General features: G+C 41.8%; 1 protein-coding gene across 1 annotated transcript; it reads right to left on the bottom strand.

Moving 5' to 3' along the window:
• Positions 1 to 2,687: 2,687 nt before the first annotated feature.
• On the bottom strand, positions 2,688 to 6,383 carry LOC103195526 (procathepsin L-like). The gene is made up of 7 exons (XM_007939108.1): positions 6,258 to 6,383; positions 5,847 to 5,969; positions 5,593 to 5,739; positions 5,185 to 5,409; positions 4,517 to 4,682; positions 3,615 to 3,732; positions 2,688 to 2,787 (listed from the first exon to the last, which is right to left on the bottom strand). Exons 1-7 carry the CDS (start codon positions 6,381 to 6,383, stop codon positions 2,688 to 2,690), a joined length of 1,005 nt encoding a protein of 334 aa, XP_007937299.1.
• Between the last annotated feature and the right edge of the window lie 11,997 nt (positions 6,384 to 18,380).

Here is an 18,380-nt window from a genome sequence, read left to right as displayed (position 1 = left end):
CAAGTGTCTTAGCCACTATGCTACCAGAGCTCCTCAATTTCAGACTACAAATTAGTAAAACTCTTGTTTCTTCATCTTTGCCTGTAGTGGTTGGTGCATAAATTTGAATAATAGTAGTGTTAACTGATCTTCCTTGTAGGCATATAGGTATGATCCTTTCACTGACAGCACTATACTTCAGGATAGATCTTGAAACATTCTGTGTCAACGAACACCACACTATTCCTATTCATCTTTGTCATTCCTGGCATAGTAGCTCATATATGGTTGTCCCATTCAAAATGGCTAGGATAAGTCCCAGTCTCTTTCACTCAATGCCTGCAATATTGATCTTTAAAGGAGCTCTGGTGATGCAGTGCCTAAGGCATTTGGCTTCTAGCCAGAAGGTTGGCAGTTCAAACCCACCAGCTGCTCCATGGAAGGAAGATGGGGCAATCTGCTTCTGTAAATATTTACTGCTTTGGAAACCCAGTGAGTGTCGCTACAAGTTGGAATCAACTTGATGGCAATAGGTTTGGGGTTTTTTTTTGGTTTTATTGATCTTTATGTATTCCATTCTATTTTTAATGACTTCAAATTTTCCTAGATTAATATAGTCCACATTCTGATTATTAATGGATATTTAAGCCGTTTCTTCTCGAGTTGTGCAAAATGTGTATAGCTTTTCCTTTCCTTTAAAATTCAAGGATTGTTGTTATGTGCCGTCGAGTCGGACCCAACTCATAGTGACCCCTCCTTGGGTTTCTGAGGCAGTATCTCTATGGAAGTAGATTGCCCCGTCTTCCTTCTGAGGAGTGGCTGGTGGGTTTGAACCACCAGCCTTCTGGTTAGCAGTCAAGGGCCTTAGGTACTATGCTACCAGAGCTCCAATTCAGGGATTAGGTAACCAATTCCCATCAAGTTGACTCATGGAAACCCCATGTGTGTCAGACTAGAACTGTGTTCCATAGTCTTTAAGGCTGACCTTTCAGAAGCAGATCACCAGCTCTTTCTTCCTAAGCACTTTAGAGTTTGTTATTATGTGCCATCGAGTCAGACGTGATTCATAGCAACCCCTCCTTGGGTTTCCGAGGCAGTACCGCTATGGAAGTAGATTGCCCAAGCTTCCTTCCGAGGAGCGGCTGGTGGGTTTGAACTGCTAGCCTTCTGGTTAACAGTCAAGTGCCTTAGGCACTACGCTACCAGAGCACTTTAGGGTAGGTTCCATAATTGAAGGATTCCTAAGAATTAAGTAGGTAGGTCTAAATTTGGTCTTTTACTTTTGGTCCCTCTAACCTTCTTCCACTTCAGCCAGAGTACTATTTTTGAGTCCTAGCCTCAAACATGGGAGCTTGTCCTTTGTCCCTTTTAGATCTTAAATTCATTTCTCCAGCTATTACCAGCAAAGACCGAATAGTACCGACAATTCACCGTGTCTGGTCCTTCCTCAAGCACAACATAACCAAAGTGGTCTTCACCAGCAATTTGGGAAGATGGTCCAGAAACTGGCTGTGACTTTTGTCATGTAATCTGACTTATGATTATCTTGGGTCAAATTTAGATGATCTTTAAGGCTGTTATCTAGTATTTAAATGGCAGATATGTCTGTTCTGATTAAATTTTATTAATTTTTAAATTTCCAGTTAAGTTTCTATTTTTTTTTTATAAAAACAATTTAGCTTGGTCCTTCTAGATAATTTATCAAGATGTGCTCCATTCAAGAGTTAGCTCATACCACTGCCATCCACTTGGAAGGGATGTAGGAGATCCTGCATAAAGAGGGAGAACAATGTGGAACAAAACTCAAAATCATTTGGAGGCAAAAAAAAAAAAGAAGGTGGGGACCAGGTTTGCTGGTCCAATAGAGACTGGTGTAACCACTGAGACTATGGCCCCTAGCTGCCCTTCAGGTCTGGAATTGAACCCACAACTGTGGTTTCCAGCCAAACAAAGTACAGGCATGTGAGTTAAACCTTTACCTCAAGTAGATACACGCCCTGGAGAGAACAATCATGGGAGAAGGAAGGGCTGCTTACGCACAGGGAGATAGCTCAGGGTGCAGAAGAGTATGAAGGGATGGACACTGGGAGGAGGTAACTATGGGGAGGAAGTGGGAGGGGAGCTGCTGCATTGTAAATTTTGGTCAATGACATGAGACAAAGTATATGTGAACTGCTGTATGAAAAGTGAATTTACTCTGTAAATCTTCACCCAAATCCTAATTAAAAAAAAAAAAAAAAAGAGTTAGCTCAAACAGCCAATAAGAACCTGAGAGTCTGCCAGTTCATAACTAGAAATCCAAAGACTCAGTCAATTCCTCCTAATCACTATTGGCGCATTCAATTATGTCTTTACAGCCCAATGACAATTCTACTACCTGAAAAGTTAATGCATAAAAACAAGCAGCCTCCCCTCTACACATTAAATTTAAGTTTTATTTAAAAACATAATTTTATATACTTTTAAAAAAAAAATGAAAATTCAAGTCTTAGGTATTAAGGAATGAGTCAATATTACAAAATTGTATACAGCAGTAATTAAAGTAGTGGTAATATTTTACCAGTGTGAAAATGTCACAGAATTCAAATGACAACTTGGATCCTCAACGATTCAAGTGTTTAATCCCAGACAATAAGGGTTTGTCAGTTTTAAGATAACATTCCTTCAGAAAGGCAGTCCTGGATCCTTCATTATCCTGGTACATCACATCACACCGTTGGGTAGCTGGCTGCCGTGGCAATTCCACAGTGGTTGTTCCGGTCTTTAGCCATCTTTATGTAACCATCTATGCCCCAACTTGTGCCCCAACTAGAAGAAAGAGGAGGATTTCCTTGTTATACAAAGAATCAAGCATATTTTAGTTTTATTAACAATAACAGCCAATGCTTAGTGTGTCAGAAGCCACTGGACTCCTGGGCTCTGCTGGATAATCTTTCAGATTTAAGAGAATCAGGAGGCAGGTGTTGTTTACTCAGTAGTCAATGAAAAGATTGGCCGTTTGAACCCACTCAGTTTGACTGGTAATAATTTCTGAAAAATCAGCCATAGAAAACCTTATGGAATACAGTTCTAGTTTGACACACCTGGGGTCACTATGAGTTGGAATTGACTCAATGGCCAACTCTTTATTTTTTTGGCTTTAAACCTACATATATATAATTTCTGTATCTCAACCTTAAATATTGACCTTTCACAGAACTGAAAAAGAGAGCAAAAGAGAAAACTCTTAGGACCAGGTAGGTGTCTTTTCAGAATTAGTTTCTCTATATTCAGAAATGTAATGTTAAAAATACCACATTAATACCATACCATGGGTATGAACCCATCAGCTGCTCTGCAGGAGAAAGACAAGGCAGTCTGCTTCCTTAAAGATTTACAGCCTTGAAAACCCTATGGGGTAGTTGTACTCTGTCCTACAAGGTCACTACAAGTCAGCGTTGACTCGATGGCAGGGGTTTAAGCTTGGGACAGAAACTCATAATCAGACATTGATATTTCTGTGTTACCCTAAGTGGGAAGAAGAGTCCTAGATTTTACAACTGTGCTTAAGGCCTTGTGGACTTGTATACACATACTAATTCCAACCAAGAATTCCCTTTTGAATTTCAAATATAAATACATTTGGCATTTTTTACCTGTTCTTGACAAGCCAATATTTTTTGGTATCTGAGTCTTTTCCTTCAATGCCATAGCCAACCACCAGGACACCGTGGTCCAGATCCTTGCTGCTGCAGCTTGACTCATAATAAATTCCTAGAAGAGAAATCAACATTGAGATGAGAAGCTCCACGTGACTCATGGCAGTAATCCACACAATCAACTCATTAAGGAATCTCAGCTTTACTTTTATTGAGGTTATGGGGATTTACACCCTTATCTACTATAGCAAAAATATAAAAAAGCATAATCCTTTTCATAAACGATTTAAAAAAAATGAATCTTTAAAACCTTGTTATTCGACTCTTTAAGATACTATTCTAACAAAACTGTACAAACAAACAAAAAATCCATTGTCCTCTAGTCATTCTGACTCAGGGTAAACTCATTTGTTACAGGTAGAACTGCTCTATAGAGCTTTTTTTGTGCTGAATTCTTTATGGAAGCAGATTACCAGACCTTTCTTCTGTGACCACCAGGTAGGTTCAAATCTCCAACCTATAAGGTTAGTAGCCCAGTGCAATACATTTGCACAACCCAGGGATCTTGAAAAATCACAGAACACAAACATACTTGAGCCAAGGGGTTTTCAGTTTTCATCACAGAAATAAAAATCTTAAGAAAAACTTCTAGGTCCAAAAACTGGAGAAAAACTAAATGAAGCTATACTTTCATACAGAATTACTTAGCCACTTGGCTTATCATTATGGGACTATGCTGAAAATAATGGCAAGTGGAAACATCAGATGCAAAAATAGCCTATGCAGAATGTTAAATCCAGACCCAAAATTCTACATTGAATTCTACATACCAGAGTCCCACTGGTACATAATGATGGCTCTATTTCTCTGCCTTATTTCTTCAATAAAAAGAGGCCTACCTGATTTGTAGAACTGGAAGGACTCATGGCCTGCATCAATTGCAACTGAGATAGGACCCACAAGTGCCACTGCCTTCATCAATGCCTTCTCCTGCTGAGGGAGGTCCACGAAGCCAGTGTCATTGGCAGCAGAATAATCAAGCTTGTAGTTACAGTCTTGTGCATCCTTTTATAAGAAAACAGGAAAGAGATGCTATCATACCACCCACATCTGGGTGAAGATGAGTTCTAGGACCCCAAAACTCAGTAGTTTGCAGCTTGATGATTTTCAAATCAATCATGCTATAAAGCTGCCCAGAAAATAAAATGCAATTCGTTGGTTTGAAATTGAAAACTGAGCTGATGTCTCCTTAATGAGACCTCTCTAGAAAGGATTTAGTAAAGACAGTTATGTGTTACCCTAAGCTCCACATGGCTGCCAAATAATTGCTTTTGTTTTCTCTATGGAAAAATTTATTCTCCATGTTACATGGAAGAACAGCTAGCTATATGTTAACTGTCTAATCAGAGAACTCTGCAAAGGCTAATGATTTATAATGATAGTTCTGACAGTTAAAGAAATAGATTCTACTATATGAAATGTGAATGCTGAATAAGTTGTCTTATCCTTGAAAGTGTTCAACTTTCCAAAGAGCTGGAATGACAATGAGATAAGGAGCTTTATTTACCATTCCAAGATATGGATAGGATTCCTCTGAATCAAGGCCTCCATTCTCCTTAATGTACTGGAAAGCATAATCCATCAGGCCACCATTGCAGCCTTCATTGCCTTGAGGCCGAGAGCAGTCCACCAGGTTCTGCTCACTGAGTGAAACAAGTTTACCAGTTTTCCGGAACATCTGTCCTTCAAGGGCACCAGTTGCACTAAAAGCCCAACAAGAACCACACTGACCCTGAAAAAATAATTTTAAAAGCTGTCAGTTTACAAGACAAACAGAAAGACTGACAATAGTCCATAAATCTGAATAGTCTCTCAAGAAAAAAAAAATGAACATCTCTCCACTGAATAGCAAAGAGGTCAATTCCGTTTTGCCTTTAATATTAGAGAGAGATGTGAATATGCATCATGGTCATACCTGATCCTTCACAGGAGTCACATAGCCTTTCTGACGCCAGTCCACAGATTTGGGGATATGACCAGAGGGAGGTTCACGGAACACCTTCCCCTTACTATGTTTTTCGTTTTGAAAGCCATTCATCACCTGCCTGAATTCTTCATTGGTCTTCAAAGAAAATAAATGAAATGTTGAAAAAGCAAGAGAGCATTTATGCTAAAGTACTGAGGAGAGGAAGTGCAAAGTGTTAGGTAAGCAATAAATGCCACACTCACCATGTCACCAAAGGCATTCATGGCCATTGTGAAGCCATGTTTCCCTTGGTTGTATTCCTGATTGTGCAGTTCAATCATCTTCAAATTTTTCTCCCATACTGCTCTCCTCCAACCTTCTTCATTCTAGAAGCAAACATACTTGATCATCTTAATTTCCACTTAAAATCCAACCATCCTCCCCGAGTGGATCAGTAGATGGAAGAGAAAGCATGGCCAAAGATAGCTCTATGCCTCTGGGTGTTCTTCTCCAAGCTCTGACATAGCAGGGACATGTGCATGCCCACACATGTTCAGGTATGGGCATCATGAAGGTAAGCCTTGGTGAGAGGTGGCCTCTAGAAGCTCCCAACTCCCAACAAGCAAGGACCATTTTCTCTGGGGTCCCTTCGGACAGTTGCAGATGTTACCAACCGAGCCATATGGTCTGTTGTACGTTGACTTCCACTGGTACCATTCTACATCTAAACTGTGGTCATGTTCCAGAGCAGCTGAAGCTACACCCAAGCAAAGGGCAGCCAGGAAGAGTGAGGAATTCATGTTTCAAAAATCTAGGAATGGAAAAGAAAAGCCATCTTACTCCCTCCTGGAAAGTTATAGCCAGAAAAGGTGAAGTGAAAACATTTACATTATCTTCCAAACATTTATAAAAAGATTGTGGAAGAAGGCTAAGGACCTGGGTGGAGAAAAAAACAGGCCAAGGATTCAAGAGTGGAGGTAATGTGATTCAGCCACAAAATGAACAGTAGACAGACTAGGGCTAGAGCAATTGAAACAGACGTAACTGTGACAGTTCCAACCTCACGTTCTCTTATTGAACCCTTTCTTAAGTGCTTTCCCAAAGTAGGGAAAGGGTCCCCATGGCTCCCGCCATCCTCACTATTGGACCTGTGCCGCCATCACTCCCCACTCAGCGGTCACGAGGCCGCCCTGCCGTAAGCCAGAGCTTCCCAGCCCAACGCCCCGACAGGATCTGGAATTCCTGGGCTCAGCCTCCATCTCAGGGCCGGAGCTGGCCGGGCCTGCTCCCCACTCCAGTGCTTCATCCCAGGATGTTTATGGCGGGGCAGGAAGCGGCTGGCCTCAGCCCGGCGCTGCCCAGTGCCGCCCCCACCCGGAGACAGCGCGGCTTTGGGGGCAACCCGGCTGAGCCGTGCCCTGGTCGCTCTGGGACGCGCTCGGGTGACTCAGCTGCCCTGGGACCCCAAGCCTCCTTCCTCCCTTTCAGCCCCGGCCAAGGCCAGCAGGGTTTGAGGGGCAGTCTGAACCCGATTTCGCCAACGCCAGGCAGACGCTCTCGTCCCCGGGGTCGCGCCGGCCGCCTCGCCGAGGTCCCTACAGGGATCCGTTTTTCTAGGGCCTGCCCTGCTGCACCCCGCCCCCAGCCAGGGCGCTCACCTTCTGCGGCTGCAGCTGGCAAAGCCGCACGTAGCACTGCCAGGTACCGGGTCACTGATGTTCGCGGTTGTTGTCTGAGGCTGTGGGCTCAGTCTTTAAAACTGGGGGTGGTGGCCCTGTGGGTCCCGCCCCCACCGCCTTCCCGCTCCGCGATTGGCTGCCCCGACCTCTGGGCGGGCCTCCGGGCACCGTGACTCCCCGGCGCATGACGCAGAGCAGCTCGGATTTGTCTGGGGCGGGGGAGTCAGCCTTAGGAACTTCTAGGGGGTTTGGTTTAGGGAGGCCCTCCTCGAGTAGGCGCAGCGCAGGAGAGGCATTGGGCACCTTCTCAGAGAGCTCCGATACTAACTCTAAATTAATACACTCGTCTGATGGCTTAATAGACAAAGCTTGCAGTGAACCTAACCTCGTGGGTTCTTTTTCCTGGAGGTTTTGTTTCGTAACTCGTGGAGGGCTGAGAAACGGGAGTCCTGGCAGCTCAGTGGTTAAGTGCTTGGAACTGAGAGGGAGGCAGCTGGAAGCTGCCCTGAGGCAGACAGATGTGACAATAAAAATTTACATCCTTGGAAACATCATGGGGGCAGTTCTAGTTTAATCCAAAACAAGGGTTGCTGTTATGTGTCCTCAGTGGGACCCGACTCATAGTGACCCCTTCTTGGGTTTCCGAGGCAGTATCACTACAAAGTAGATTGCTCAATCTTCCTTCTGAGGAGTGACTGATGGGTTTGAACCTCCAGCCTTCTTGTTAGCAGTCAAGTGGCTTAGGCACTATACTACCAGAGCTTCTAAAGCAAGGGTGGATCTGGTGGCAGAGCAAAGAGCCGGAGGGCAGGTTTCCAGTTTCCAGATGGGATGATGCTCAGTTTTGGAAAAATCGGGTCTGGAAAGTCAGTCTCCAAGGCGTGATACTATTGTCAAGATCAAAATCCTGGAATGATAATGGGACTAAACTGGGTGGGTCCCGACTGGTTGGCATTTTGTAATGTATCCTTTCCTGTCTTTTCCAGTTTAGGGGTTCTCTTTCCTCACAGGCCTTTCTCGAAACCACCAGAAATTAGTTATTTACAGGGAAAAAACAAAAACGGTTTAATAAAAATGAGAAGAGCAGTGAGAACGGTGGAAACTTTACTTCGTCACTCCCTGTGTTGTGCATTATTATGTCTTCCTCAATATGGGAAAGGTGCATGTCTTGAGATTTAATTTAAGAAATTTAATGACATTTACCCTGTCCCCCTCCCCCAGAATATGGCCCCTAGTCATCCTTCCGATCTGGAATTGAACTCACTCCCATGGCTTCCACCCAAACAGTAAACAGGCATGTAAGGTGAACACTGACACCTGGTAGGTACACTCCTTAGAACAATCAGTCATGGGAAATCAGAAGGGCAGTATATGCACAGGGAGACAGCTCAGAGGGCAGGAACGCATAGGAAAGAAGGACACAGGGAAAAGGATACAGGGAGGAAGTGGGAAGAGAGCTATTACACTATGGGGATTGCAATCAATGTCATGAAACAAAATGTGTATAAACTGCTGTATGGAAAAAAACTTTGCTCTGTAAACTTTCACCCAAATCACAATTTAAAAAAAAAGAAGAAGAATAAAGTCCAGCATTAGTCTTAGGAAGTCTCAGTATCTTTAAGTCTCAGAGATTGGTTTTCTTCCAAAAAAAAAAAAAAAAAAAACCAACTCACTGCCCTAGAGTTGTGTCTGACTCATAGGGGCCCCTCCTTGAGTTTCTGAGGCAGAATCACTACAGTATCACTATGGAAGGAGCTCTGGTAGCATAGTGCCTAAGGCACTTGACTGCTAACCAAAAGGCTGGCGGTTCTAACTCAGCAGCTACTCCTTGGAAGGAAGGTTAGGCAATCTACTTCTGTAGTGATACTGCCTCAGAAACCCAAGGAGGGGTCGCTATGAGTCTGGGCCGACTCGAGGGCACATAACAACAACAACAACAACATCACTGTGAAAGTTGATTGCTCAATCTTCCTTCCAAGGAGCGGCTAGTGGGTTTGAACCACCAGCCTTCTGGTTAGCAGTCAAGTGCCTTAGGTACTATGCTACCAGAGCTTCTAAAGCAAGAGTGGATCTGGTGGAAGAACAAAGAGCCTGAGGGCAGGTTTCCAATTTCCAGATGGGATGATGCTGACTTTTGGAAAAATCTGGTCGGAAAATATAGATAAAATTAAGGATTTCAGAAATTTAATCCAGAAACATTTCTAGAAGTTTGTCTTTTCTTTATTACAAAAGTAACATAGTCATAATGGAAAATGTATTTTAGAAAAGAAGCATCAATACCCCATAACCCCTTGCCATTAATCCTTTTCTATGCTTATCTGGTAGCATAGTGCCTAAGAACTTGACTGCTAACCAGAAGGCTGGCGGTTCTAACTCAGCAGCTACTCCTTGGAAGGAAGGTTAGGCAATCTACTTCCATAGTGATATAGCCTCAGAAACCCAAGGAGGGGTCACTATGAATCAGGTCTGACTTGATGGCACATAACAACAACAACAACAATGCATATCTTGACTTTAACTATTTTACAAAAATGGAGTCGTAACATGTTCATTTGTAAACTTTTTTTTAACTTAAGATTAAATTGATATACCTTCAAGAAGCGCAATTGAACCAATAAATATTTTTAAGTCTGTTTATTAAAATTTTCATTTTATGATCTTTGAAGTAGAAGTCCTTCTCTCTCAAGCAGTGATAAAAGCTTAAGCTCTCAGGTGGTTATGTCACTGGAGTCCCTGGGACCCTGAGCAGGGGTCCTTGCCTTCTATTGACAAAGAATTGAGCAGGTGAGGCAAAACTTTGGTTTATAATAAACCAAACTTTATAAAAGAGAAGAGAAAGGGGAGGGACTTTTGCCTACGCTAGCCGCCAGTCTCTCATTGAACAAAAGATTTCCTAGGGTTTATAAAGGGTTTTAGGCCAGTGAGAGTAAGGCATCACCTTTATTCTTGGGATTTCCGAGAATAAGGTGGGAGTTTGAAAGTCAAGTGTGCATATAGGAAATAGTCAAGGATTCCATTGCAAAAACTGTTGTAACAAAGATGGCCTATGTGTTATGTCTCTGGACCCTGGTTTGAGTTCTGGCAAGGGATTCCTGTTCTTGACTGCCTCTGATGGAGGATCACCTTGTCCTTCAAGCTGAATTTTACTGCACAAGCTGTGTACCTGGTGAGGTACTTGAAGGACAACTCAGGAGGTTTATCAGCATTTTACAATGGTCAAGCTTGAGGAGCTTTTGAAATGTAACTCTTTTGCCTGTGGGCCTGGTTTGTTAGTCACAAGCAGTTCTCTGTAGCCAGCAGCAATGTGGTGGTCTGCTACATAACTATTCCAAGAATAATGAGTCAGAGACTTCTTGATTCAGCCAGCCCTACCAGTCTCAGTATTTTGTATACAATATACCCTACGAGTATATTGTATTGCAAATATCTACTTTTCAATAATGAATTCTCAGATACGACTCCATAAACACAAGCAACAAATGACAAAATAAATAAATTGGACTTCATCAAGAATAATTTTTTTTAGCTTTTTATTGTGATTTGGGTGAAAGTTTACAGAGCCAATTTGTTTTCCATTCAGCAGTTCATATACATTTTGTTTCATGACATTGATTGCAACCCCATAGTGTAACAACTCTCCTTCCACTTCCTCCCTGTGGGTATCTCTTCCCTGTGTACTTCTTTCCTATGTGTTTATGCCTTCTGAGCTTTATCCTTGCACAAATGCTGCCCTTTTGATCTCTTATGGTTGATGGTGCTAAGGAGTGTAAAGCATATCTCCTTGGTGTAATCGATAAAACTCATAACACAACGCAACACACTTCCATGGAGTTGGATCTGACTCCTAGTGACCCCTCCTTGGGTTTCCCAGGCAGTAACACTACGGAAGTAGATTGCCCAACCTTAAAGTCCTAGGCCTGTCTATCGTTTGGCTGAAAGTTGAGTCAAGGGAGTGAGTTCAATTCCTGACCATAAGGGTGACTAAGGGCCATAGTTTCAGGGTTTCACCAGTCTCTGTCAGACCACTAAGCCTGGTTTGTTTTTTTTTTCTTTCTGATCTTGTGTTTGGGAACTTGGAACCCTCACCCATTGCTGACAGGATTGTAAATGGTGTGGTCTCTGGAAAACAGCTCCTCCAAAAGTTAGCATAGAATTACCAATGACCAGCAATTCGAATCCTTACCCAAAAGAAACTGGCAAATCTGTAGAGAAAGAAAATAGATTAGAATAGGGTTTCTTTTTTGGGGTGAAGAAAATATCCTGGAATTAGATAATGACGATGGCTACTTACCTTTGTAGCATAGTGCCTAAGGCACTTGACTGCTAACCAGAAGGCTGGCGGTTCAAACCCACCAGCCACTCCTCGGAAGGAAGGTTGGGCAATCCTGCTTCTGTAGTGATACTGCCTCGGAAACCCAAGGAGGGGTCGCTATGAGTCGGGGCTGACTCGACGGCAAATAACAACAACAACAACTTACCTTTGTAAATATACTATAGATCGTTAAAGTGTACAGTTTAAAATGGTGAATATTTTGAGAAGTATACTTCAATTGAAAAATTCTGTGTATATTTACTTTCGGAAGGAAGGTTGGGTAATCTACTTCCGTAGTGATACCGTCTTGAAAACCCAAGGAGGGGTCATTATGAGTCGAGTCCGACTCCATGGCACATAACAACAACATATATATTTTAAGAAATATGTTGTTGTTGTTGTTGTTATGTGCCATGGAGTCGGACTCGACTCATAGCGTAAGTAAAAGTCAGTCTTTGTATTGTTATAGAAAATGATAAAGTCCCACAAGACATTTGTGCTGTTAAGCGATTTAGCGTGTACATATACGTGCCTTAGGGGTTGTTTCAGAGGAAGGATAGCTCAATGTATGAGTGCTTCATATTCTTGAAATTAGAACATTATTATCAGAAACAACTCCTACAATGATTATGGTTGATTATGGTGATGATAATTATGATGGCACTAATTGCTAAATTCAGTGCTTGTCAGTTTGTTGTCCTCTGGTGGTTTGTGTGTTGCTGTGATGCTGGAAGCTAGGCCACTGGTATACCTGGGTATATTTCAAATACCCATAGTGGACAGATTTCAGCAGAGCTTCTAGCCTAAGTCTAGGAAGAGAAGCCACACCTTGTCACTCTACCCTGTCCCTCACACACACTTTGCCCAGCATCTGAATTTCCATGTCAAAGTTACTGACATGCAACACTCAGTGGTGTGGCTCTCTGGAGAAAGTGAGTGGAATTCTGACCGGGAAAATTTGGGAAGTGAGAAAAGGAAGAGTTTTTCTCCAAGTGCAAAGATGGAATGGAACTAAATGATAATTAAAATGATGTAATGGAAGAGTTTTAGTTACATCAGGAGGACAAGCAAGGCAAGGTTACAGATCCTGTCTCCTCAAAGTGTCTTGAGGACAACGCTTGTTTTACAGTGCTGGGATTCCCAATGTGTGATGATGTTGTTGTTAGTTGCTATCACCACAGCTCTGACTCATGGTGACCATATGTATAACAGAACATTGCCTGGTCCTGCTCTTCATGATCTTCATGATCATGTCTGAGTTCACTGTTGCAGTAATTTGGTCAATCTATCTTATTGATAGATTTCACTCATTGACCCTTTATTTTGCCAAACAGGATACTCTTTTCTTGTCTTGAGGGTTCCTCTAAAAAAAACCAAAAAACCAAAACCACTTCCTTAGAGTCGGATCCAACTCACAGTGACCCCTCCTTGGGTTTCTGGGGTGGTATTACTATGGAAATAGATTGCCCAACCTTCCTTCCAAGGAGTGGCTGGTGGGTTTGAACCACCAACCTTCTGGTTAGCAGTCAAGTGCCTTAGGCACTAATAATAAGCTACCAGAGCTCCTGGGGGTTCCTCTAGTCTCTAACAATTTAGTAGGTCTGGACTTTTTTTTTTTTTTTTGGCAGTATGTTGTTGTTATGTGCCATCAAGTCGGATCTGACTCATAGTGATCCCTCTTTGGGTTTCTGAGGCAGTATCACTACAGAAGTAGATTGCCCAACCTTCCTTCTGAGGAGTGGCTGGTGGGTTTGAACTGCCAGCCTTCTGGTTACCAGTCAAGTGCCTTAGGCACTATGCTACCAGAGCTCCTTTTGGCAGTATATGGCAGTAAATATAATTGTAGAATGATGATTATTGATTGAAGACAGGAATTGTCAACAATTAGACTACAGCCACCTTGGTATACTAGTACTTGTCCCAGAACTCAGTGGAGTCTCGGGTGGACTTGGCAACTTCTACTCCTCCCCAACCCATTGCTATCGAGGTGATTTCAACTCATAGTGACCCTATAGGACAGAGTGGAAGTGCTCCATAGATTTCCAGGGCTGTAACCTCCACAGTTACAGATGCCACATCCTTCTCTCTTGGACCAGCTGGTGTTCCATTAGCAGCCTAGTGCTTAGTCACTGTGCCACCAGGGCTCCTGCTTCTTTTCCCAGGAGACAGAAATCCTAGACCCTTCTTGTTCTTGAATTAGTTAGACATGTCACTTCACGTTTCAAATAGCTTCGTTCCTTAAAGTCCCTGATACCAGGAACAAGCCAGCCTGTGCTTAGCAAGGGTCCCCTAAGATCCCTTCATCAGGGTCCTGGTGGATTGTAGGACTCCTGGAGTCCATGAGGGCACTGCAAGAGGTCCCTTTGGGTGCCCTTCTGGGATTGCAAGCCAGGAGGCTACACCCCCACCTGATCCCAATAATTTTCACTGACTGTGCTTGGGCCCAGGGATGTGAGACCCTCTTCTATGAGCCTTCTTTATGCAAGTATAGGAAAATGTCTGTCTGTATTTTTCTAATTGCCTCAAGGTATATATACTACTCTACAACTTGCCTTTTTTAACTCAAAAATAATGTTTCCTGACTGCATATTTCTTCTGTCACAGTAATATCAATTGATTTTAAGAAAATTATTAAAAAAAGAACTCCCTCAGATCTCTCTTTTATTTATTTATAAATAATATTTTGTTGTGTTTTAGGTGAAGTTTACACAGCAAATGAGGTTTCTCTTTAAACATGTTTATACAAATTGTTTTGTCATTGGTTACAATTTTTACAATGGGTCAGTGTTCTCATTATTTCCATTATGTTTCCATTAATGTAGCTTCCCTCCCCTTCCTTGTCATTTCATCTTTGTTTTTGGGTAACCGTTGACCATTTAGTCTCATATAGTTAATTGTTTAAGGAAGAACATTACTCATGGGTAATAGTGTTTATTTTATAAGCCAATCTATTATTTGGCTGAAAAGTGATTTGGCTGAAAAATACATTCAGTTCTAAGTTCAAAGGGATCTTAGGGTGATAGTCTTGGGGGTTCCTCTAGTCTCTAATAATTTAGTAGGTCTAGATTTTTTTTTTTTTAAGAATTTGGGTTTTGTTCTACACTATTCTCTCATTCTATCTGGTGTTCTCTGTCATGCCCCTGGTCAGAATGGTTGGTAGTGGTAGCTGGGCATCACCTAGTTCTTTTGGTCTCAGGTTAGAAGATGTTGTAGTTCATGTGGGCTATTAGTCCCATAGACTAGTTTCTTCTTTGAGCCTTTGATTTCCTTCATTCTCTTTTGCTCCATATGAGTAGAAATCAATATTCTCTCTTAGATAGCTGTTTGTAAGCTTTTAAGATTGAGGTGCTACTCACCAAACTAGGATGTAGAACATTGTCTTTGTAAACATTATCTTATGTTATGCCAATTGACTAAGTTGTTCCCCAAGACTATGATCACAACAAGCATTTTGACCCAGTGAACCAAACTTGTGAGTTGTTTGGATATGTCTGGAAGCTTCTGTAACTGTGCCCCCTATGTGGTTTGTTATATACGTGGATATATAGAAGCTCTGGTAGGATAATGCCTAAGGCACTGGACTGCTAACCAGAAGGCTAGCGGTTCAAACCCACCAGCCACTCCTCAGAAGGAAGGTTGGGCAATCTACTTCCATAGCGATATCGCCTTGGAAACCCAAGGAGGGGTCGCTGTGAGTCAGGCCGACTCGAAGGCACATAACAACACAACAACAACATATGCACATACACAAACATGATACACATATACTTAGTATAGATACACCCATACTTACTCATGTATTTATTCACATATGCCTTCCTATACACATACATGCATCTGTATCTACTTATATAATTACACATATATTCTTTGGTTGTTTTACGGCTGTTGTAAAATTATGTGTTACAGCACTTACTGAAAATATCCCTTTTTCTTGTATACTTCTTAACGTCTTTATTTACCTTGGTCAAGTTGTACTGACTTCACCCATACTTAGGATTTCCTTCCCCATCACCAAAATTAACAAGTATCTACCATCTAGAAAGTTATTTCCCCTCCCTTTCCTTCTCATCCCTGGTAACCACACACACAAAAAAAACTTTGCTTTCTGTTTATATTTCTGTTCTTGACTTTAGAAAATAGTGGGACCATACTATATTTGTCTTTTTTTGTAATTGACTTATCTCACTCAGCATAATGTCCTCCAGATTCATCCATGTTATAATACTTCTAGTTTACTAGGTTGCAAACTTCTGCATAGGCTGTTAGAGAGCAAATGGGTCCCAAGCACTTTGCCTGTGTTTGACTAATGGACGAAATGACCCAGCTTGTTCTCATGCAGGAAGAGTGGACATGCAACACACCATCTCACAGATAATTAATAACCTGAAAGTGCAAAGTAGTCTAGGGGCCGAAGAGAGTTCTGGGAAGTTCCTGCAACCGACCATGTTCCTTTTTGCTTAAAGATCTTCGTTTGTACTGGTCCCTTTGCGTGAAACACTACTTCTCCGTATCACCTGTCTACTTGGACAAACTTTTCCTTGTCCCTTAGGTCTTACCACAGACATCATCTCCTCGGGGGAGTTTTCCAGGATTTCTTCCAGACCGACCTTCCCTTCTACCTCCTGACACTTCCACTAAATCATACATCGTCTTTTATAATGAGTGTCCCACTTGTGCACCTCTCCATGTGTTCTTTTTCCTTAATGTTGTTGTGCTGGTCACTTGCTTTTGGTATATCGCTTTTCCCTTCACTCAAATCAATATGTGTCTCTTACCTAACTAGCAGTTTTCCCTTCTCTCCCCTCCCCTCCCTGGTAACCAACAAATAAGCTTCCTTCCATGTGTAAACCTTTCCTTGACTTTTTACAATAGTGGGCCTATACAATATTTGTCCTGGAGGTGCAGTGGTTTAGGCATTTGGCTGCTAATCAAAGGTCAATGGTTTGAACCCACCAGCTGCTTTGTGAAAGAAAGATGGGACAGCCTGCTTTCATACAGATTAATGCCCTTGGAAACCCAATGGGGGGTCATATAAGTTGGAATCGACTCAATGACAATGAGGTGTTGGTTGGTTGGTTGGTTGGTTGGTTTAAATGGCAAATGACAATGAGCATTTCTTTAAGTGTTTGTTGGCTGCCTGACTATCTTTGGTGAAATATTTGTTCACATCCTATGCCCATTTTTTAATCGGATTGTTTCTCTTGTTGATATTGAAGGGTTGAAGTTTTCTATAAATTTTAGTGATAAGTCACAGGGTGTCAGATATGTCATTACTGGATGTTTTTTCCCCAATCTGTAGATTCTCTTCTTATTCTTTTGGAGAAGTCCTTTGATGTACGTAAGAATTTAATTTTTAGAAGGTACCAGTCATCCTGCTTTTTGTTCATTTTTAGTTATGTTTGATATTCTATGTCATAGATTAAGGCCCCTAAGTTTGCCCCTATTTTTTTGTTTCACAAACTTTATAGTTTTAGGATTTACATTTAAGTCTTTGCTGTATCTTGAATTAGTTTTTGTGTATGATATGAGATATAGATCTTGTTTCATTTTTCTGCAAATGAATATCCAGTTTTGCCAGCACCTTTTGTTAAAGAGGTTATCTCTTCCTCTTTTAATGGGCTTTTGCTCTTTGCCAAAGATCAGCTGTCCATAGGTGGATGGTTCTATTTCTGGGTTCTCAATTCTATTCTACTAATTTGTGTGTCTGTCGTTGTACCCATACCAGGTTGTTTTGACTGCCATGCCTGTATAATAGGTTTTGAGATCGGGGAGCCTGAGACCTCCTATTTTGCTCTTTTTTAGTAGTGCTTTACTAACCTAAGGTCTCTTTCCTTTCCATATAAAATTAGTGATTTATTTTTCCATGTCCTTAACGGGTGTTGATGGAATCTGGGTCAGGATTGCATTGAATCTACCTGATGAGTTGATGCCTTTGAACTGTTGTATTGGCAAAGAACACTGAAAGTACCATGGACTGCTAGAAGAATGAAAAATCTCTCCTGGAAGAAGTGCTGCCAGAATGCTCCTTGGAAGTGAGATTGGCCAGACTTTGTCTCACCTACTTTGGTCAGGTTGTCAGAAGGGACCATACCAGGAGAAGGATATCATGTTTGGTAAAGTAGAGGGTCAGTGAATAAAGGAAAGACCCTCAATAAGATGGATTGACACAGTGGCTGCAACGAGGGGCTCAAGCATAGCAATGATTGTGAGGAGGGTGCAGGACCAGGCAGTGTTTTGTTCTGATGTACATGGGGACAACTTGACTCAGCAGCACTTAATGACAGCAACAACTTACTACTTCTTGTAGTAGTGTGCTGTAGTTTTCTTTGTATAAATCTTTTGTGTCTTTGGAAAGATTTATTCATATATATTTCCCATTTTGGTATCTATTGTAAATGGTATTGTTTTTTTTATTTCCTTTTCAGAGATCTCTGTGTTGATGTAGGGTAATCCAACTGATTATTGTATGTTGATCCTGTTCCTGCCACTCTGCTGAATTTTTCCATTAGTTCCAGTAGTATTCTTTCAGAGTCTCTGAGATTTTCTATGTGTAGCATCATACCATCTGCAAATAGGGATAGTTTTACTTCTTCCTTATTCATTTGGATGCCTTTCATTTCCATTTCTTGCCTTATTGCCCTGACTGTTGTTGTTGTTGTTGTTAGGTGCCATCGAGTGGCTTCTGACTCATAGGGACCCCATGCACAGCAGAACAAAACACCACCCGATCCTGTGCCAGATCCATGACCCTTGCTATATTTGAGCCCATGGTTGCAGCCACCGTGTCAATCCATCTCATCAAA

Source organism: Orycteropus afer, unplaced genomic scaffold (assembly GCF_000298275.1).
Source record: "Orycteropus afer afer isolate SDZICR_OR568_19922 unplaced genomic scaffold, OryAfe1.0 scaffold00005, whole genome shotgun sequence".
NCBI lineage: Eukaryota > Metazoa > Chordata > Mammalia > Tubulidentata > Orycteropodidae > Orycteropus > Orycteropus afer.
The sequence above is the reverse complement of the archived record's forward strand: the minus strand, read 5'-3'. Positions and strand labels throughout refer to the sequence as shown.